Here is a 22,582-nt window from a genome sequence, read left to right on the forward strand (position 1 = left end):
TCATTGGTCGAGAAAAACTCGGGGCGCTCTCATTGGTCGAAACAAACTCAGGGCTCTCTCATTGGTCGGGACAAACTCGGGACGCTTGGTGGTAGATCGACGTAGATTCTTCGAACGCGACTCCTGTCAAGCACGTGCGACGGCCATGTTGCAGCCCGCCGCCAACTGTCGTCGACGACGCGACGCGTCGTTTTAACCTACGACGATCGAGCCCGAAGATCGGAATGTCGTTCGGCACCGGCTTTGGAACGTCCACGTCGACGCCCGCACCCACGTTCGCCTTCGGCACCACGCCGGCCTCCACGGCGACGCCGGTTAAACCTGGTAAGCCATCCTGGTTAGCGAGTTGGAGAAACGCGGGTTTTTCGCAGCTTCGCTGTCTCTTTCTCGCAATAATGTCTATTTCTTTCTCTCTCTTTTTCTCTCTCGACGGATGTAAAGATATTAAGACACATTCCTCTTTTGTACAAATATTTTGCAACAGATCGAGAAACGTGACTCTGTTCAATTCTTCGTGGAATTATCACTGGTTCTAGTGGTATCAGAGGTCTTGTTTACCCTGTCTAAACGTAGCAAAGGCTGATTTACGCCACTGCATTCCGGATCGCACTCGATGTCGCTTTTTGTGAAGAAAGCGTGCCTGCTCCTGGATCTCGCGATTATGCACGCTGTGATGCAGCACATAAATAATATGATTAAAAGTGCAGTCAGTAAAATGAGTAGCAGTGTCGAACGTTCTGTATATTCAGATTTAACAGTTTCGATTGGAGTCAATGTGGTAAGATTGTTATCAAGTATCGTATGTAATTCGTTGCTGGAAGAAACGGTTTTACCGCTGAAAGTTGTGTCCTCCAAATAATACATTTCATTTGGTATTTTTCCAAGTGTTGTTATCATAATTTCTGCTGTTGCATCCTGTATAAGGATAGTTGAATTAAATTATCACAAAGTTATGTAATTATATCTAGAGAGAGAGAGAGAGAGAGAGAAGGAATAAATTATATTATTATGTATATACCCCAATTGCTACATCTGTAGTACCAAGTTCGTTTACAATTTGAGTGGAAGAATCATATATCGATTTAATGTGGCGGAAGTTGATATTAGTGCTGGATATAGAACCCAACTTCAACGAATTGTGTGCTAGTTGTGCATAGAAACCAGTCTGTTAACAATTTTTAAAGCACACATTATATTAAAAACTATATTTTATTAATAAAGTAAAAGAATAGAAATTCAAATTATCTAAATTTTTTAGTCTTATTCTTTTGCTGTTAAATATTTACCTGTAGTTCATTTTGATGATTTAGAAATGTCATTTTTTACTTTATAACTTTATATTTTTTACATAATTATATTATTATGTGATTGATTGTTAAACTTATATATATTGAAATTTTATTAAATATTTTTATACTTTAATATAGATAAAATTAAATGTGTTTATACAATTTTTTCCAATAAATATTGTATTTAAAATTGTTATCATAAAATAAGTAACAAATAAAAGCAAATCTTTTTTATATTGACATATTTTATCCAACTTTGTCAAACAAAAGAAAATAGATGTGATATTTATTGTTATATTTAAAACTCAGATAATATCATAATGCTCACTGGTGTGTATATATATATGTAGCAAAAAAAAATTAATTACAATTAATAATTTTTCTTTATAATTTAAGTTACAAAAATTCTTATTCTTTATATTTAAGTCACAAAATTTTTTTCTTCTTTTAAAAAAATTTTTAATGTTTGCTTTTGTCGAAAATATATTAATCTACATTAAAATTTTTAAGTGGCAGGATTTGGAACACCCTCATTCGGATTTAGTACACCAACTACTTCAACACCAAGTTTATTTGGTACCCCGTCGACTCAAACTACTGGATTTGGTACTGGAACAGGATTTGGTACTCCAGCAGCTACAGGATTTGGTGGCACGTCAACCACAGGTTTTGGATCTGCCCCTACATTTGGTAGCACATCAACTAGTGCCTTTGGTACAGGGCCAGCTTTTGGGAGTACTCCTGCTTCCTCTGCAACTACTGGATTTGGTACAACTTCGACTTTTGGCAATCCTCCAGCCTCCACGACCGGTTTCGGTGGATTTGGAACAGCAACAACAACATCGTCATTAAGTTTCGGAAATTTCGGTGGATTTGGAACAACTACTACTACATCTGCTCCTAGTTTGTTTGGTGGATTCGGTACTACAAATACCGTCTCAACCGGTTTCGGCGCTTCCACAGGTTTTGGTACATTTGGAAGCAAACCAGTCACCACTAGTGGTACACCTGGATTTGGTGGATTTGGGACAGGTAATTTGTTGTGAATTGATACTACAATATTTTACTAATGTGTATATTTATATTATACATACTTATATACATTTATATTATAGGATTTACTGGATTTGGTACTGGATTGACGCAACCTCAACAACAACAACAACAGCAACAACAACAACCTGCAGATAATATATCAGAAGCTCTTTATAATGCTGTGTTTAATTGCCAATTGTATAATGACGAGCGAGACAATACTATTGCCAGATGGAATCTTATTCAAGCATTATGGGGTACAGGAAAGGCTTATTATTCTATAAACGCACCACCTATAGATCTTACCCAGGAAAATTCGTTGTGCAGATTCAAAGCCATCGGATATAGCCGTATACCCGATGCTGACAACAACGATGGTTTAGTAGTGTTATGTTTCAATAAAAAAGAAAAGGATGTACAGGATGGCAAACAACAATTGATTGTATTTCTGAGTGGTTTACTGGGGAATAAGCCCAATCTAACAGTAACTATTGACAATATTAAATCCACAGGAGAAAATAAGAGTCAAGTGACAATATATGTGTCAGAAAAAGGAATTACTGGCTCTTATAGAAAAATTCCTGCCAACGAATTCGTTGCGTATTTGTCACAGATGATGCAAAAGCAACAACTGCTACAAAATGGAGTTGAAGATATATTTCCACTAATGAAACTCGATCCGTCCCAGTTAAAAGAATATTTAGATAATCCACCTTGTGCTATTGATGCCAGATTATGGAAGCAAGCGCAATTGGATAATCCCAATCCAGAATTGTATATCCCAGTTCCTATGATTGGATTTCAGCAAGTTAAACACAGATTGAAATGTCAAGAAGAGGAGACGGCTAGACATAGAGCGTTCTTAGATATGACAGCAGAAAAAATACAAGGCGTACAGAGACAGCATACAGCTACGCAAGCCCGGCTCAAGGAACATAGACGTACATTATTGGAACTTCAACACAGAGTTCTGCAGGTATAACGACGATTAATTATTATTTATTAATTGTGTAGTTGTAATATTTTTGCCCGTTAACGACAAATTCTACTTATTACAGGTGTTAGTTCGACAAGAAATTACGCGCAAAATTGGATTATCTTTGCAACCGGAAGAAGAAGTTTTAACACGCAGATTTGAAGCGATGCATTCGCAAATCAGTGCCCCGACACAATATAAAGGTAGAATTAGCGAAATGCTTTCTCAGCTTAGAATGAGACGGCATATCGATATTCAAAATCAGGAAAGATATACAATGGATCCTATAGCACAAGATGATATTAAAGCGGTAAATAAATATTCTTCTTTTTTTTTCAAGAGATTATGGAATAGTGTACAGGCATAATAGATTTTTTTCTATTATTTTAGTACCTGAGTATGGAACAACAGGGCATGGCGCAACTTATTTCAACAATAAATACCGATTTAGAAAGCTTAAAAATTATCAAAGACGGAATGTCGGATCTTTTAATGAGCCAAAGTATATCCTGAGGATTGTAATGTATAATAAAATTTTTTCACATGCCTTCCATATAGTTAAGAATTAACATTATCAACATTATTGATGACATGATTAATATATAAATTATATCTTTCATAAAATTGTGCCATATTTATTTCATTTATTCTACAATTCTTTTGTACTTGAATGTTGAAGTGTTAATGGATTTTGCTTATTTAATGATTTTGGCAGTTTAATGATGTTTGCTTACTCATTATGCAAAAAATTATATTGGTTTTTACTTTATTTCATATATTTTGTATATTTCTATATTTTATAAAATCTGCTCTGCAAATAAAAAAGTATGCATAAAACATATTGCATAACAGGATAAAGTAAATTCTGTAGATTAATTGCATTCTTTAGATAAATAAATCAATGATTTAATAAATATAAAACAATAGATATTACAAAAAAATATGTTTCACAATAATAAATAGAAAATTTTTACAAAATTTGAATGTTACATATTTATCATAGTTTTATGCTTTCACAATATTTTTAAATCAAAATAAAAAAATCTGAAGTTTTTTACAAAATATTATTGTCCCTGTATGACATTTTCAGTATAGATGAAATTGGAATATATCAAAATTATGATTATTACAAATAGAGTTATAAGCTATTTACAACTTTCGTTATTTTCTATTACATCAAATGCTTTACATGTATTTTTCGTTGGTGATAAAGATTTATTGTGAGCATCCTGGCCTATGGTCATTTTTAATAATTTTAGAACAGATTTCTTATCTGTACTATCACTTTCTGTGAACAAAAATAAATCTTGTTAATATTTTTGCTACAAGTGTAACTTGCACTTGTACATATTGCTTACCTTCATTTCCAGTAATTTGTTGTTCAAGATGCAATTTTTCTTGAGCTATCTCATACATATTTTCCTCTATTGTGTTTTCGCTTAATAATCTAATTATCGTAACCGGTCTGTAAAAAAATTCAGAAGTCTTGTAACAAATCCGTTTTTAATTAATGATAAAACATGCATATTTTATTCCAACTTAAATGTATAATCATATATTTATATATATACTTTTCTTGCCCAACACGATGACATCGATCTTCTGCTTGTTTATCATTGTAAGGATTGAAATCTATATCGTGAATTATAACAGTATCGGCAGCTGTTAAATTGATCCCCAAACCTCCGGCTCTTGTAGATAGTAAAAATATGAATATATTTTCATCTTGTGTATATTCGTTTATAAGAGTCTGTCTTTCAGTCACAGGTGTACTACCGTCTAGCCTAATTTGAATATTAAATTCATTAATATTCAATTGACATGCAATTCAAATCAATCTTATAATTATTGCTAACCTTAAGAATGTGTGTCCTCTAATAGTTAAATATTCCTCGAGTATGTCTAATATCATAGTAAATTGGCTAAAAATGAGTGTTCTATGACCATCTTTTTTCAGTTGTGGTAGTAATTTGTCCAATTCCTTTAATTTTCCAGCTTGAGGAATAAGCTCCTGGGGCAAACCAAAGCCAGCTACACTTTTGTACATACGTGTCAATTGATTTATTTGATAATCAGATGTCCAAATCAACTCTTCAAAGACATACTCTGAATTCTTCTGTTTGTAACCTGGTTCTTTCACCAATCTGTTTGCTATAGCCTAATGGTAATACATTAATATATCAGATCAAAAGAAATAAAAAAAAGAATATATACTTTTCAGAAGTATATATATATAAAATAATAATTACTTTAAGTTTTTTCTCATCGTAATAATCGCGTACGAGAAGGGGATGATTGGCGAGTTTTCTCAATTGCATCATCATGCCAGTTCCATTCACTTCCGTAATTTCGCTAGCCTCTGCTGAAAATTGTGCGACTAATTTATTATACATGCTTTGCTGTTTCTCAATTAATGCGCATCGTATGATTTCGTCTTTTTTATAAGGCAAATCACGTAGGACTTGACTTTTAAGTCGTCGAAGAACAAATGGTCGCATAATTTCCTTTGCATTCTTAACTTGTTCTCTTTCGAACAGCGGCTGTTCTCCGTTTCTTTTATCGCCTTTCTGAAAATTTATTTTCGAATACATGAATTATAATTATGTGTATATGTATATATATATATATATATATATATATATATATATATACTTTTAATTTTTAGTAATTATTTAATAATTATTTAACTTACAGAATTTTTGGAGAATAAACTTTTTATATCTGCTTGTTTGCCAGCAAACAATGAAGGCATTACAAATATCAATAAAGACATTAATTCCAATAAATTATTTTGTAGAGGTGTACCAGTCAACAAAATCCGATGCTTAGCCTTTAAAAACAATTAGATTTCGTTACAAGAAAGATTTCCTTATTTATATACATATATAATAAATACATACATTAATCCTAACAAGATTTTCATATCTAACAGTGCTCATATTTTTGAGCATATGAGCTTCATCAAAAATTACATAGTTAATCCGCATAACCCGAAATAATCTACGCTCCTCTGGAGTGCTACAAATTAAATTGTATGTAGTTAACAGAACATCAACATCATCAAGATCACCACTTCGCCATCCCATTCGCATATCTTTTCGTTCTTCTTGAGAGCCATAATATTGTACAACTTTCAAATCAGGTGACCATTTTTCTAATTCGTTCCACCAATTTTCTACAAAGAAAAAAAAATAAATATATCTGATAAAATCCTATTAATAGATTATTATTAAACATTACAAGATACATTACCCATAGTCGAACTGGGAACAACAATTAAATGAGGCCCATCTCTTTCATTGAGAAGACAAGCTTCTTTTAAATATGTTAGAAATGCTATCACTTGTACCGTTTTTCCTAGACCCATTTCATCAGCTAATATACCATTCACATTTTGTGCATGCATAACGGCGAGCCAATTCAAGCCAACCATTTGGTATGGAGCTAATGTTAAATGCGAAGATAGTGCTTTTGGTTGTTGTGTTATAGCTGAAGCACCAGCAGCCACAGCTTTTTCCATATTGGTGGATAAACGAAGGCATTTTTTCATTAGACTCTCTACTACATGACGTGTAGATAATAATACCTTTAGACACATTAAAAATAAAATTAATTAAAAAATTAATAACAATAATTGACAGATATATTTTGTCCTTGTGAAACTCTTTTAATTCTATATACATATCAAAAAATTATTTTTTATATTCTAACAGATCAAAAACTAAATACTGTTAATCATACGTCTCTATTTTGTTAAATTTACCTGAGCTGCATTTAGTAATTCTGTGTCTAAGTATCTTGTATTTTGAAATTTATTTACTAAGTCTCTCCAATCTTCAAATGGTCTCGCTTCTACAATAGCATTAGCTCGCTTTTGAGAACATTGAGACATGAGAAGGAGCTCTGAAAGCAGAGCAGTTCGCATAAATTCCAAAACTGCCTTTTTATCACCTGTGAGCTCATTAGATATCTCTATATCCGAGTCTTCATCACTATAAAATAATATATAATAATAATAATGTTTCTCTTAGCATTATATATATATATATATATATATATATATATATATATATACATACACACACATTTAACTATGAGTAGAAAGTATTATAAAATTATGTACCTATTGAATACTTTGTCTTTATAATTTCCTTCATCTGAATCAATATCTACATCTTCATCTACATTCATTTTTCTTCTTTTCTTTTTACTAGATTTTGCAGATTCCTTCAAACTCCTTTTTCTATTCTTTTTAAGTGCTTCCTCGGCCTCGTCAACATTCCAATTAGTATTACTAAGTTCTTCCTCTATAAGCTAAAAAAAAATTACTTAATTATTGTTATATATATATATATATATATATATATATATATAATTATATATAATATTAATAGACATGTTGCATATTGAAAATTATATTTTTTGCTATATTAGGCACTATTGGTTTAACATTATTTGTGCTTTGATCAAATTTAATTTATTATTCTAAAGATTGCAAAAAGATTTGGCTAATAAAAAGTAAAATAAAAGCTTATACTATGATATAATTTATATGATATAATTAGATAAACTACTCCAATAAATTATTTAAATGTGAAAGAAAAAGTTTTACTTAGGATAATTTGACTGCTTACCAATACATCAGTCTGTGGATACAAAGCTGTCAGGTACTTTAACTTATTCTCTTTACCTTTGGCATTACAGTCTAAACTTGATTTAGCTGGGCTACCAATATCACTGTCGCTATCCTCAATACGATTTACAGCTTTACGGCGCACTTGTGCATCAGAACTTACCAAATTACTATCGTCATCAGCTAAAATAAAGTTAAAAAATAATATATGTAAAATTTCTCACTTTTATATATATATATATATATATATATATATTTACCACTTTATATATATATATATATATATATATATATATAAAGTGATAAATAGAATAAATGTATACTTAATAAAAAGGAAATATCAAATTAAATATTATAAATATTAATATTAAATATAAGTATTAAATATTTTTGTATCATGTTACAACTACAAATTTACATAATAAGTTTATAATTTATAATAGATAAGTATACACAAATGGAAAATACTTTATATAAATTACGCGAATCAAAATTAATTTTTAAGTAATGAACAACTAAATCGAAGTAGAATTGACACGAATTTTACACGAATACATCGTTTGCAGAAACGCAATGAAGAATCCAAAGGACACACGCACCGGTTGCATTCGATTAACGAGTAACTAGAGAAATACGAGAAATGTGCGCCAAGAAATCTTACACATGTTTATTGCTTTCGTTTGTTTTTTTTGAAAGCGAAACTGCCGCAGGAGGCTGGAGCTACTGGTATCCGTTTTAGGCGAATTCGATTCGGACATCGCGTCAACCGTGCGAGGGACGCTGACAAGAGCGCATTTTTGTAAAGGAACTTTCAAGAATCGTGTAGCAGGTGCATTCAGAACCGCTACGTAGAGCGCGTCGAGATCTACGTAGAAACACGTAGAATGTAGATCAGACGTAGCGCGCGCATCCGGCGGGATAGTATTAATGCCTGATTTTCATACGAGATTTTTTTTCCAACATTTTTCTCCCGAATGAATTTTATCGCGTACAAAACTTTTGACGCATTCAAGAGTAATTTAAACAGTCGAGAGTTCAAGATAGTCGAGAGTGCGATGCGATAAGGGGTCTTTTAAAAATTACGTGATTTTTCTTCAATTTCTTTCTAGATTTAAGATTGAAAAATAACACTCGGTATATATTACAAACATTGAATGTTACATCGATATTAATTTTTCCTCTTTCCTGAAAAATCTTTATCTTTCATCGTTTTCTCAGCAAGTGTCTCGATTCGCAAGAAGGAATTGCGTAGCTCGCTTCTCGATTGGCTGATCATAACGCGCGTAGGAAAAAAAAAGGAAAAGAAAATTCGCGCACACCCGCGGAAATTGCGCAGGCGTACTCTCGCGTACAAGTATTCGCGCGAAGCGCTGTCTTGAGTATATATTATTTAGGGTCACGATCTCGCTCGCTCGCTCTCTCTCTCTCTCTCTCTCTCGCCAATAATGTTCTCAGAGGGGTTTCTCGCGCATGCGCGTTAAATACCTTAAGGTGCTTGTCACGTTTATAAAAAGAAGGTGCTGCGTTAAACAGATTTTAAGCCTTCTGTTTGGATAGTGTTAAAAATAATCTAAAAAATGTTCTACAAATTAATACATTACAAATAAATAAATAAAGGCTAATAAAAGAAGCAATATGAATTTATTATACTCCTTTGTACTTAGCCTCTTCTGAAATCCGTTAAACTTTCGCGCCTATTTGCCATATGTGTACTGCCACAGGTACTGCCTTTGCTGGGTTTTTTCCATCATTGTGCTGCGCATGCGCAAGAAAACGTCCCCGAGAACAACGCGCCATCGCCACGTCGTCTGCTCTCGCGCCGTCTCCACGTCGTCTGCTCTTATCTTACCGTTTATTTGTGTCTATTGTTTGGTCAGAAACATCAAGTTGAGGTTGAAACCGAGGTGAATATGCACGGTATGTGATTCAAGCACGCGGAACGAACGTGGAACGGACTGACGGATTGACAGATTGACGAAAAAATGTTGCTGTACACGTTAATTGGCGGCTACATGCTTACTTCGGTGCTGCTGTTCAAGTATCCCACCCTGCTACACAAGAAAAAAAGGGTGAAGTTTTTGTGCCAGCACATCAGCCACCGGGGCGGTGAGTCGTCGTCGTTGTCCTCTTCTTCCCCCACCCCCACCCCATGTGTTTACCTCCCTCGTCTCGGGTCTCTTCTCGTTGCGATGCGCGTATGAGTGTCCTCTCTCTGTGTCAATTTTATTAATTTTTGCTGTATGTGATACCCTTTTAGGAGCGGGCGAGAGCTATGAGAACACGATGTGCGCATTTAGACGGTTAGTTAAAATATATTGTTTACTCAAGACTCTTGTGTACTTTTAAGCTAAGACTGCGAGAATTTTTCATCACACCAGTTGCCAGTGTGAATAAATTAATGTCATTATCAGATACGTATTTCACATCCTTGTAAATAGCTTTATCCAAAATATACGTTGCGTATGATACACAACAGAGAAGTAGAAATGTTCCACGTTCATTTTTATGATCTAACGTTGGTGTTTTGTATCCTTGCAAAAGATATCTGTTTTGCACAATTAATATAAACTTATACTGAGATATTAAAATAGAATTTATACTGAGCTTATACTGAGATATTAAAATAGAATTATACATACAAGATTATATGTACAGATACACGAACAGTATATATTTAGGTATACGACTCTTTTATATTTTAATATAACAATCAAGAATTATATTATGAACTTTATTAGCTTCTAACATTATTATGCAATGTTAATTAGATATGTACAGAAAATTAAAATTATATTAATATTGATTTGTCAAACATGCCGTTAAAAGTATAAAGGATAAAATTGTGATAGATAAGCTGAGCTTTAAAAAAGTTAATTACTTGAAATACATATTTTATAATAGCACCAAATGTACTATAATATATTTGAATTAAATTTTTCCTGCAGTTTTTTATGTCTATCATTAAATTAATGTAATTGCAATAAAATTACAAAAATATTTTTGATTTATCAACAAGGATATTTTTGATTTCAGTATATCAATAATAGATATCAGTAATTATCAGTATATCAATGGATATCAGTAATTCGTTTGATTATTGATTAAATACTTCATACTTATTTGAAATTGTATTAATAATTTGCTCATTCACATAACACATATACACTGCCAAGTGATATTTAACATTTTTACTTACAATTACAGAGCAGTGGCTATTGGAACTCAAATGTTGGAGTTAGATTGTCATCTTACAAGAGATGGCGAAGTAGTAGTTTCTCACGATCACAATCTTTTACGCAGCACTGGTGTAGATAAAAATATTTCTGAATTGGATTACAAAGATTTACCACTCTTAAAGCAACGTTTACCAATTGATTTTGAGCCAGGTATTATTATTTATTATTTTAAGAATAAATTATACTTTTGAATAAAATTATTTAAAAGCTGTAGTTAACAGATGTCGAGTATGTTGGTTCTGCGAGGGAAGAAGATCGACGATTTGCCTTGCTACGAGAGGTCTTTGAGGCATTTCCCACTCTTCCTATTAATATCGATATTAAAGTCAATGATGATCGACTTATATCAAAAGTTTCTGACCTTATAAAACAATACAATAGAGAGGAATATACAGTTTGGGGAAACTTTAGTGATGAGGTCACACAGAAATGTTATAAAATGGTATGCAAGTGGTGTGCAAATTTATTAAACTCTTTAAAAATTTAACTCAATATATTATTGAAAAAATATGAAATAATATTTTATTAAAAATTTGATAACTTTTACTTAGCTATTCTTGATATTTGATCTTATTATAAAAGAATATAATTAACTTATAATTGATGTATGAAAGTGTATTTATTATATCATGTAGTATTGATGGAAGGAATTTCAACAAACCTGATAGAGAATAATAATTAATTTAATAATTAATTTTTTTAAATAGAAATCAAATAGAATAGAAAGAAGTCTTTTATAAACTTGTTTTATAAACTCCTTTTATAGAGTTGTTTATAATATTCTCGATTTTTTTTTATAGAATCCAAATGTGAACCTACTTTTTTCAATGCAACGTGTGACAATATTGGTATTTCTCATGTATACTGGCTTGTTGCCATTTGTACCACTAAAGGAAACACATCTCGAAATTTTCTTACCTTCAATCTATTTGCGGTAAATATACTTGAAATATTTCTTTAGAATTACAACAATAGATTTACTAAACACAAGTGAATTTTTCTTGTATTTTTCTTCTAGACGCAAAGGCGGGCCTAGTCCAACATTTTTACCACTGGAAAAATTTGTCGTACGTACAATTAATGTACTGTTAATGCGGCCATGCTTATTTAATCATCTAAGAGCACGAGGCATACATGTAAGTATATATATATATATATACATATCTATATTACAATTCACACGATTATGCATTAATTTCCTAATGCTATTGCTTATTATATATGTCTATGTATAGGTTTACTTTTGGGTTTTGAACAAAGATGAAGAATTTAAAAAAGCATTTGAATTAGGAGCAACTGGTGTTATGACAGATTACCCAACAAAATTAAAGTTATTTTTAAAAAATCATGCAATGGATTGAATGGTTACATTTTTAAAGAGTATACACCAAATAACTCAAAATGTTGAGAAAATTCGCAAAATTATTTATGTTTGTAAAGAGATATCTACCACATAATATGTGAAGATATGAGCTATTATATGAAAAAAACAAAGTAGTATATTTTTTATAAGCAAAGCAGAACTATTTGCTTATGTTCTGTATATAAATGCCAATTCGATAAATTTTGTCAGAATTATGACAGCTCATACAAATCGATTCATTAGCAAAATTATATATACAATATATTGCACACACTGTAGTTTACTGTACATTAATCGTGCAAGCGTTCACTCGCGGAATAAGATTGCTCTGGCCTCATAAATCTCTAATTCATTAGTCTTTCTTCATTTTTCTTGTCAAAGCATAATGAGGGTTTCTTTTTGTTTTTATTGAATTATTAATTTATAATAGTCTAATACATTAAGATTCTAATACATTAAGTATTGATAATTATCAGATAATTATAATTATACATTAATCAATATTACCAATTATTTTGCGCACATGAGGAGCATGATTAAATGATAGTCAGTCTGCAAATAATAATTTAATTTAATTGAAAATTTTTTTTATAAATTATAATATAGTTATATATACACTTTTATTTAATTTGCTATTAAAATTTATTTATCAGTAGTTTTAGATTCCATATATTGTATATATGGAATACCTTTATTTATGGGATAGGCATGCTTTGTCTCCTCATAATTGGACAAGTTAATATATTCTAATCTGGTGAGTTTCTTTACCAAAACTTTTTACTTATAATATACCTCCTCTTTCACATTTATAAATATATTGTGAGGAAACAAATTCGCATGTCTTAAAAAAGTCCGCGTGTATGTGCGTGCATATCCCAATTTTTAGTACAAAATACCTATTGATTACTATATCTCTTTGGGGCCAGTATTAGCTTAGCAGCATTCAGAGGCTTGAAATAACAAATAGTCTGATCTGTGGTGCATTTGTTAAATAATTTTTAACATTTTCATGAGGATATATATTTTAAGTGTGAAAAGAAAATCGAGTCATACTAATCGTGATATGTCCTTAGTATGTATGAATATGATATAAGGAATTTACTTTTCGTAAAATGAATGTGATAAAAAGTAGTATCAGTCTTAATAAGAAATCGAAAGCCCTATTATATGTGACTAGAGTTCTATTAAATAAGCAAATTTATGTACACTTACAAATATTGTACTTGAGTATGATACATTTACATTTTATGGTTCACAGTATATAATACCAGTATTAACTTTATATAATTCTAATAATGTATATAGGACATATTTCAGGACTTATTGTTTTTTTTCAATGAATCTGTTCCTGAAGCATGTTCTATGTATGAAATTACATGTATTTGCATACAGGGCATTTTACAGCTAATATAATTGATATAAATTTGTCTATATGGATATCTATATGTTGGATATATATATATACTTTTTTAATCCTTTAAACATAGAACAAACATTACACATTGAACAATTAAAATATGTTAATATATTCAACTGCAGTTTGTTGCACACATTTATAACAAATATGATAATGACACATCTTTTGTAACTTATTATATATATATTATATATAATTTATACACAATTAAACTTCTTTTATAAAAAATCTGTGTGTATATGTGCCATCATATATGTATGCAATATACATATTCAGATAAAAAGAAAATAATCATATATACATAAAGAAATAAGAAGAGAGATTTGAAAGATATCAATATTTATGACTAAAAGATATATATACGTTACATACATATATGTTTAATAGAACAGTCATAGAAGTCCTATAATATGTATTTACTTTTAGTTAATATGTTGGCAATTTTGATTTATTACAATTGTGTTATATTTGAATTTGTATTGAAGATATATAATTAATCTTACAAATCTAAAGCTTTTATGTCCTATGTGATATAATAATAAAGATAGAAAGATATTTACGTTAAATAAACATTTAAATCTTTTGTATAAGTTTTTTTGAAATTTTAATAGTAAAAAAGAAATGCGACTGTATAAATGTTATTGAATCTATAAATTTATGCACGTATATATGTAGGTATCGGAAGAACAAAAATTCCATATGTATTTAAATAAATTATCTATTTTGACTTGATAAATTGTATTTAATACAATGGAAGAAGTTAAATAAGTAATGTACTAAAAAATTTTGTTAAAATTACTTGTTTATATTAAATAATCAAAGTTCTATAATGTGTAATTAAAATGTCGGAAATGTTTTACAATGAATGTTAATTATAGAAAAATAAACTATGTACAAATTCATGTACCTTTGTATTTGAAATCGATTTTTGTGTATTTGTAAATTCAAAGTTTATAAGTTTTCATTCTATAATAAATAAGAATAACTTTTTTTACCTATTAAAGTTACATATAAATATTTACCTATTAAAGTTTTATATAAAATATTTATATTGCTTTGTTAAATATAGATTTTATAAACTAAATCCTCTATAAAAGTTGATATTTAATGAGGTAAGAAAAAATACATTTTTACAAAAATATGACATGTACTTTTGAAATGATAATTTTACATTAAATTTATAAAAATTTAGTTTAAAAATTATATATGTATATGTAATTACATCTCTTAATATTTATTTTTCATTAATTTACTAAAATATGTAATTGTATATACATGTTAATAATTGTTACTATATAAATAATATTTAAATGTGTACAAATGCAGTAAGATGTATATGTACATGTTACATTTTAAGAAACTATTACATAACTTTTTGTTTCTTTAATTGTGTACTTTTTATGTAAAGATGTATTATGGCTATATAAAAAAATTTTCAAATATATCTATGTACATGTATACACAATATATAAAAGATGAATTGTACTTATATCAACATATATCTGAAATTTAAATAATTTTATATAGAATATGTTCAAAATCTTTTGTGACTTATATGAAATACATTTGAGGTACGTAACATACAAAATACATTATATATTATTCTAAAGATGGAAATATATATAAGATATAATATGTAAATCCAACTTATATTTTGTATATAGCGTTATCAAATTAAATCTATTCTAATTTATACAATTCAATTTTTTTTGGAGATTAAGCGTCATTAAAGATTTTGAATATAGATTAATTTCTAAAAACCTATGCACGAGAAGTTACAGAGAGATATTATGAAGATATCAATTGTCTATTTTTCTCTTGTTTACAAACATCTTTATGTTATGCATTTATGAAATATATATGTACGATTTAGGCTGTCAACATTATTATCTTCATTTATCACATTTCGATATCTAAATACTTTGCCTTTGCAATATCTACAACTACTACTTGAGGGATGCGATTTATTTTCATAGTGTTTTTGTATAGAAGTTCCGTTTGACTCAATCTTGCTTTTGCAGTCTTCACAATAAACATAATCCATTGTACGAAATCTTTCGTGAATGGAGTCGGTTTGAGTTCTACAATCCTGATTGTTGATGTTTTCGTTGCTTGACGTATCCTGTTTGGCAGACATTTTGGTTATCTTGCAACTGAAATAAGATTGCTCAAAGTCAATAAAATACGTCTATATATTCCATTTTTTGTAATATTCAAAACTTATCATCCTCAAAATTTATCTTGACAAATTTTTATTTTTAGAAGAGTAATTCTAGCTTTCTCGAACTTATTATAAGAAAGTTTGAAAATATCCGCAAGATTAAATCAAATAACGTATGACGCAATACATTGTTATCACGTGCTACAACACAACATACAGGTATTACTATTGTTTTTTTCACCTTCATATTATGTCAATATATACCTCTTTTTGTGCAGATTGCTTTAGCGAGAAACGAACGTGTATCATGCAGATTATACTTGTATTCACACACGATTCAATCATAATCCTTGAATATGGATGAAAAATTCGTCAAATTCGACCAATCAGATTTCTTGAAATTATTCACGAATCGCGAATAATCTGTCATTAATATTACCGTCTTTCTCAGATAAATATTTTTTCTAGCTAAATTTCTGTCTTTCCTTCTAAATATATGTCTATCTTATTTTATCCCGTTCTAGGTCAGCCATATAAAAAAAAACAAAAACCTAAGAGGTTAGATCAGATTACTGATATATTCACGAATTATTACAATTTAATATCTCGCACAAAATCCATCTCATGTAAATAAATAAAAACAATACAAATACAAATAATGTTACACTTTATTGGAATAGAAAAGAGTCATTACAATAATAATATTTGGATAAAGCGATACAGAGTCGGGGGGTCTAGATGGGCTTGATTTTGAAGTGTAGCCCTATCAGAGAGAACACCAAACATTTGAGATCCTGCACGAGGTAGTAGAAGCAACGCAATCCCTCCGGATCACGTGACTGATTGACATCCAGGAGAGAGCCGGTCTTGGACGTGGTGAAGGATATGTGCTCGTCACCGATGACAATTTCCAACTCCTGCCGACCAACGCGGTCCGGCTGCGGCCACAGCGAGTCGTCCTCTTGCATGATCTCGGAATCCTGGATGATTCGCTTCAGCTCCTCCATCACACACTGGTGCACGTATGCCTCTTTGCGGATCATCGTGTCGTTCTTGTAGTTGGAATTGTTCGCGTAGCGAAGCTTGCCATCGGGCCGGAACTCGAATTCCAAAAACTCGTGCCCAAACTTGCCCTTGTGACCGACGTAATAACGTATGTAAAAGTCCGTCGACATCCTGGTCCTGGTTACGACACAGATCTATTAACAGAGAGAAACCTGAAAACGGCCACCAGCCTCGACGGGCACATTTCTCGATGCTTGACGCGCCGTCTGACAAAGTGGACGTGAACTATGTCCATTACGCTCGGTAACGAAACATGGTTTGTGTCTATGATATGGGTTCATGTCCGAACTATTCACAGATGGACAGTCGGATAAGAATCGATAATTCATCGTTCTGTCTTTGTCTCATCAATGACAGACCACGCGACTGCCACGCGACGAGCTTATGATTTTGCTTTCCTCTTTCTCTCGTCGCGCTTTCACGTTCTTCGTTATGATGTAATAACGAAATGATCTTCACATAATCCTAATTTTTTAAGGGTATTGGCAGACAAGTTTTCCAACTTTGTATGTCCTGTAACAAAAATACAACACATTATGAAAATTACGATTACATGCTTACTTCAAGCTGCCATAGCAATTGGTATACCGAATGTTTGGTAAAAAAAATTTTTTTATGTCAGGCGTGTTGGTTATAATCAATTCGATAAAGTGATACTTCATAATAGCGCGTAGCAGTGCAAGTAAGATGACTGCTTGTCACGGCGCTGACCCGAGTTCGAATCTCTCTGCTGTCGTTTTTTTTCGGATATGAACCATAGCTCGGACATGAACCATAGCTCAGATACCATGTGTATTATTATCGACTATAATGGATGTAGTTGACGTCCACTTTGTCAGGTGGCGCATTAGGACAATGTGCCCGTTAAAGCGAGATGGCCGCTCTCAGGTTTCTCTCTGCTATTAATCTGTGGTTACGATTAGCTTCAAGTATTTCTTAACACGAGAGGTTCGGATTGTCGTTGATGTCTGCCATAAGCAAACATTAGGTCGATTTGTATTATATCGTTCAGTGGGTCTGTTCTTTTTAGCTGCACTGCTGCACTAGTGCAATAAGTTAGAAAGAGAGAGGGAGCTTTCCAGTAACGACGTATCATTCTATCTTCTTTCAATATCAGTAAATAACAAAGATAGAATGATATTCTGTGTCGCTCTGTGTCGTTGCTGGAAAGCTCCCATAAACATACTTTCTTTCACTCTACTAATGCACTAGTACAGTAGTGCAGCTAAAAAGAACAGTCCCAGTGATGTTTCAATCACGCAGCCAACGATTGGCTCGTCCGGACAAACGGCGGTATCCTATTGGCTACGCCATATTGTTGAATCAATTCGTGCATCGCGACGCGATTGGTTGTCATCGTCTTTAAAAATATGGCGCACATAATTTTGTTATCGTTCCTCTTATCTCTTACGTTTCGGTCTTTTCAAGCATTTGACAGGTGTGGAAGATTAAATGTAAGCTTGATAGATAAATGACGAATTACAATTTTTAATTAGTTGATAAGAGTATAGTTCAATTTTTTAAATAATTTATGATGAACGAATATTTTGACACGATCTGACGGTGTTAATCCTATGTAAAGGCATGGGAGGGGAATGAAATTGACGTCATTGTGTCAGTTGACGTAAAGGTGAGTTGTGCACGCTTCTCGTCTACGTGAACATCACCGTGCAGAAAAAAAATGAAATATTCGCATTATAAATTCCTGCGAACGGCATCAATGAACGATGACTCGTCTTCGCGATGTTAGGACGTGTCGTCAAGCTAACAACTGAGCTAGAATGAATTCTCACGCGAGCTCGATCAGCTTTTTACGTTATTCGCGACGTTCGTAGCGACGAGATTCGTCGATTTGATCCTGGCAAACATGAATAAGAGCCACGCGAACAAGAGACTGAACCAGCTGCCGAGTTGGCTGTGGACCAACTCGACTACATTGCCGCCAGTTTACAAGATGGTATGGGAGGCGGTGCGAGACGATCGAGTCAGGTCGAACGGCATGCAAACCGAGTTGCTCGTCGATACCAACAAGGTATTTCCGCTGCTGCTCACCAGCCAGTTGCCCACGGAGGTACTTGGTCACATATGGAGTTTAGCTAACCAGAAGTACGCGGGACAGCTGACCGAGCAAGAGCTGTACGTCGTGCTGGCTCTCGTTGCCGCTGCACAGACTTCTTACACCTTCAACAGTCTTGACATATTGCATTTACTTCCCTTCCCACCGACGCCGTACTTAAACATAGATTGTTTAATGAACCTGCAACCCACTGCACAGATAAACACGCAGAAATTTCAATATTATGCTAACGAGGAGTTCAATGTCAATAGTATAGGTATAGAAGGGAAATATATTCCTGATGTTAAAGGAAAAGCTAAAGTTAGATCTCATGTGAACGCAATGCCTGATGCAAGTATACCTTGTTCGAATAATACATCTGGAAAGTCGTCGTGTTCCGATAGCAAGATTCTAATGTCTGGTGCAACTGCAAATAGTTTCAATAATCTGTTTAAAGATATAAAATCAACTCAGCGTGTTCAAACCGATGTTCCACCTGCATCAGCATCATCCTTTGACGAGTCCTGCGATGAATTTACTGAATTTCAAAGCGCGCCAATTTCTAGCGTTCCTACTGCATCAATTTGGGATAGTAAACAAGGTTCCGCAATTGGCAGCAGACTTGCTAATCATAATCTAGGAGTAAAGAAAACAGTCGACAAAGTTAAGAAAGCCACCACTGGAACGAAAGCTATACATATTAATACTCAAATTCGTACATCTGCACCTGTAAATTTACCATATCAAAATAAGGATCAGTCTGCAATAGAAGCCCCGTTAGATTTATTTTCTAAATGTGGAGTAAAGAATCAGTCAAAAACAGTAATACTTAAAGATACCGTAATCAGAAATAATGATTCGCCTAAGGATTATAATGACAGTTTTAACAATTTGGCAAGCATAATAGAGCCTATATCTCTTAGCAATGATAAGGAGATATTACCTAAAGCAGAGTTAACGCCAAAGGTAAATAAATATACCAATTATATCAATTATATATAATTGTAGCAAATACACACATCATATATTTACATAAGCTGAAAGTTAATATATTTTTGCTGATATACATATATGTAAATTTATCTGTAGGCTGTCACAGTAGATATGTCTAATTCTGTTCAACAAGATTTAATGAGCTTGCAACAAGTCGAAGATAAATACAGTGCATTGCGTGCATTAGTTCAGGAAACGTCTGTTGTGAATGATGCAAGTTTAGATTTAACTGTTAATAATCAATCAGCCGACGAGTTCGGAGAATTTATGTCTGCGGAACAACCCGCTAATCATCCCACAATCATATCAGATGCTTCGGATACTGAAAGCTTTAGCAATGTATTTGCAGATTTTGAGTTTAGTAAAGCACACTCTAATGTTGACAACAATAATTTAACAGATTTAAACTTTATATCTGAAGTATCTGAGTCGTTTAATAATTTAAAACTCGATGACGGGATTGAAGCACAATTGGTAGAGTCAGGTTAGTGCGTTTTCGCAACACATGCTGGAATTTTATTTTTGCTTGCATCTTATTTCTGTTTAAATCAAGTAGTATATTATTCTTAGGAAAGAATGTTCAAAAAGAGGATGCTATTTCGGTAAATAGTGTAGAATTGATTAGTGGTCCATCAGAAGCACTGCCACGATCAGGATCTGTGCCTAGTTTAGATCTTAAATCATTTTTACCTTCAAACATAGAGGAAGATCAAGTTGTAGAAGCTTCACAGCAGGTACACACATAATCGAAATATCAAAAAAATTAAGATGTAGAGATGTTGATTTTATCATATCTTATCAAACATTTCTCTATTACAGACTATTTATTGGGAATGGAAACAATATATGGAAAGTTGTGTTTTATTGCTACAAGTTGCAGCCAATATATTTACTAATATAACATCAGAATTAGTCTTGCAGGAAGTTGTAAATTCAGCTCAAGGATATAATTTTCTCTGCCGTAGGTGTTCTTTGAATATTGTATATATGTATAAAATATTGCATATTATATCAAAACATTTTCATAATTAAATATATTCATATTGGCTTTAAAATATATCATTGACTGTTCAGAATTGAGAACGTTACTTCAAAAAAGTAATGCGTTACCATTATCGTTAATTTTCGTGAAAAGTAACTCGTTACCGTTAAGAAAGTAACAATTCGTTACTTTTTATAACACAAAAATTAAATTAATTTATTTTAAAATATAATTATTTTATAGTATTTATTATAATTGATTTTAAAATATAATTATTACTTTTATATATTCGACAATTATAAATTATTCCATCATTGATGTTCTTTATATTCAATTTTTCATTTATTGTAATTTAGAAATTTTAGATTTATAAATACAGAGAAAAACATCATGCATGTATATAATTTTCCAAAATATTTGTAAACTGTAATAGGAATAGATTTTTCAATTACTAAAGGGATATTATCCAGGATTACAGAATTAAAGTAACGATAAGAGTAATGGTTAAATTCGTTACCGTTACAGACAGAAGAAAGTAACAATCGTTACCGAAAAAAAAGTAACGGTAAACGGTAACGGTAACGACGTTACAAGTAACGCGTTATTTCCCAACTTTGCTGTTCATATATACGTACACAAGACATATAACTTATAAAATGTCTTTTGTTTCTAGAATTAGCTGAAGTTGCAGCTGTTTGTAGACGTGTTAATTTTTCATACAAGGAATTGGACATAAATATTATTGGATTTGATGATCTTTTAATGGATATTGATCGGATCTGGGCTGAAATGGAACCTTTTTACGCTAATATACCCGTAAGCATTGATTATATGAATGTTAATGTTTTGCCTATATATATATGTTTTTAAATACCTACATCCATCTTTATGCAAGGATTCTATTGTTATAGAATATGCATTTGTACCAATATTTACAGATTGTTACTGAGCTACCAGCTTGGCCATTACATCAGGGAGAATGTGTGTCTTGTTCTCTATGTTTAACAGTTATTACGAGTGGTCGAGTTGTTTATAATGATAATAATTATCATGTAACATGCGCGAATTTGTGGCTTAATTGCGTAAACAATCAATTGCCGGTAATGCGATATTCTTTACTTTATCAACCAAATATATGTCCAGGAAGTCACATTTAAATGCTACTCTGCATTGCAATGTTTTCTAATTTATAGACTAAGAATATGCATTTTACATACATATCTTATTAATAGAATTCATAAATTTATCTAATATTGAGAAAAATTTCTATATAAAAGTAGAGCTCTGATAAAATTTTCATTAACTAATAAAATTAAATCACCTACATGTACATAAGTAAACAGAATGCAATTTTACACATATTTATGCCATTTATT

General features: G+C 31.7%; 6 protein-coding genes across 7 annotated transcripts; 3 read left to right on the forward strand and 3 right to left on the reverse strand.

Moving 5' to 3' along the window:
* The first annotated feature begins 129 nt into the window (after positions 1-129).
* Positions 130-5,311, forward strand: LOC105253254 (probable nucleoporin Nup54). Of its 2 annotated transcripts, XM_025408627.1 has the most exons (6): positions 130-324; positions 1,800-2,321; positions 2,405-3,300; positions 3,383-3,610; positions 3,691-3,823; positions 5,296-5,311. In XM_025408627.1, the coding sequence occupies exons 1-5, from the start codon at positions 225-227 to the stop codon at positions 3,811-3,813; spliced, it is 1,869 nt and encodes a 622-aa protein (XP_025264412.1). In that variant the 5' UTR covers positions 130-224; the 3' UTR covers positions 3,814-3,823; positions 5,296-5,311. The 2 variants fall into 2 exon arrangements, with proteins under 2 accessions (XP_025264412.1, XP_011259452.2); XM_011261150.3 differs by lacking the exon at positions 5,296-5,311 and having other exon boundaries at positions 3,691-3,897.
* On the reverse strand, positions 492-917 carry LOC112637912. The gene has a single exon (XM_025408628.1). The coding sequence runs from the start codon at positions 895-897 to the stop codon at positions 505-507; it is 393 nt and encodes a 130-aa protein (XP_025264413.1). The 5' UTR covers positions 898-917; the 3' UTR covers positions 492-504.
* LOC105253512 (SWI/SNF-related matrix-associated actin-dependent regulator of chromatin subfamily A containing DEAD/H box 1 homolog) lies at positions 4,351-8,850 on the reverse strand. Its single transcript, XM_025408626.1, has 12 exons — positions 8,595-8,850; positions 7,935-8,116; positions 7,424-7,614; positions 7,064-7,292; positions 6,553-6,886; positions 6,201-6,475; positions 5,993-6,130; positions 5,550-5,867; positions 5,157-5,458; positions 4,872-5,084; positions 4,659-4,765; positions 4,351-4,588 (listed from the first exon to the last, which is right to left on the reverse strand). Exons 1-12 carry the CDS (start codon positions 8,689-8,691, stop codon positions 4,446-4,448), a joined length of 2,529 nt encoding a protein of 842 aa, XP_025264411.1. The 5' UTR covers positions 8,692-8,850; the 3' UTR covers positions 4,351-4,445.
* An 891-nt stretch (positions 8,851-9,741) lies between these two features.
* Positions 9,742-13,097, forward strand: LOC105253246 (lysophospholipase D GDPD1). Its single transcript, XM_011261138.3, has 7 exons — positions 9,742-10,039; positions 10,191-10,233; positions 11,138-11,319; positions 11,391-11,611; positions 11,970-12,103; positions 12,188-12,305; positions 12,405-13,097. Exons 1-7 carry the CDS (start codon positions 9,916-9,918, stop codon positions 12,528-12,530), a joined length of 948 nt encoding a protein of 315 aa, XP_011259440.1. The 5' UTR covers positions 9,742-9,915; the 3' UTR covers positions 12,531-13,097.
* A 3,663-nt stretch (positions 13,098-16,760) lies between these two features.
* On the reverse strand, positions 16,761-17,429 carry LOC105253230 (protein mago nashi homolog). Its single transcript, XM_011261113.3, has one exon. The coding sequence runs from the start codon at positions 17,283-17,285 to the stop codon at positions 16,845-16,847; it is 441 nt and encodes a 146-aa protein (XP_011259415.1). The 5' UTR covers positions 17,286-17,429; the 3' UTR covers positions 16,761-16,844.
* Positions 17,430-18,236: 807 nt separating this feature from the next.
* On the forward strand, positions 18,237-22,566 carry LOC105253217 (synergin gamma). The gene is made up of 7 exons (XM_011261102.3): positions 18,237-18,629; positions 18,758-20,197; positions 20,321-20,708; positions 20,795-20,958; positions 21,044-21,185; positions 21,880-22,022; positions 22,145-22,566. The coding sequence occupies exons 2-7, from the start codon at positions 19,043-19,045 to the stop codon at positions 22,361-22,363; spliced, it is 2,211 nt and encodes a 736-aa protein (XP_011259404.1). The 5' UTR covers positions 18,237-18,629; positions 18,758-19,042; the 3' UTR covers positions 22,364-22,566.
* Positions 22,567-22,582: the final 16 nt, after the last annotated feature.

Source organism: Camponotus floridanus, unplaced genomic scaffold (genome assembly GCF_003227725.1).
Source record: "Camponotus floridanus strain SB8 unplaced genomic scaffold, Cflo_v7.5 scaffold22, whole genome shotgun sequence".
NCBI classification, from domain to species: Eukaryota; Metazoa; Arthropoda; class Insecta; order Hymenoptera; family Formicidae; genus Camponotus; species Camponotus floridanus.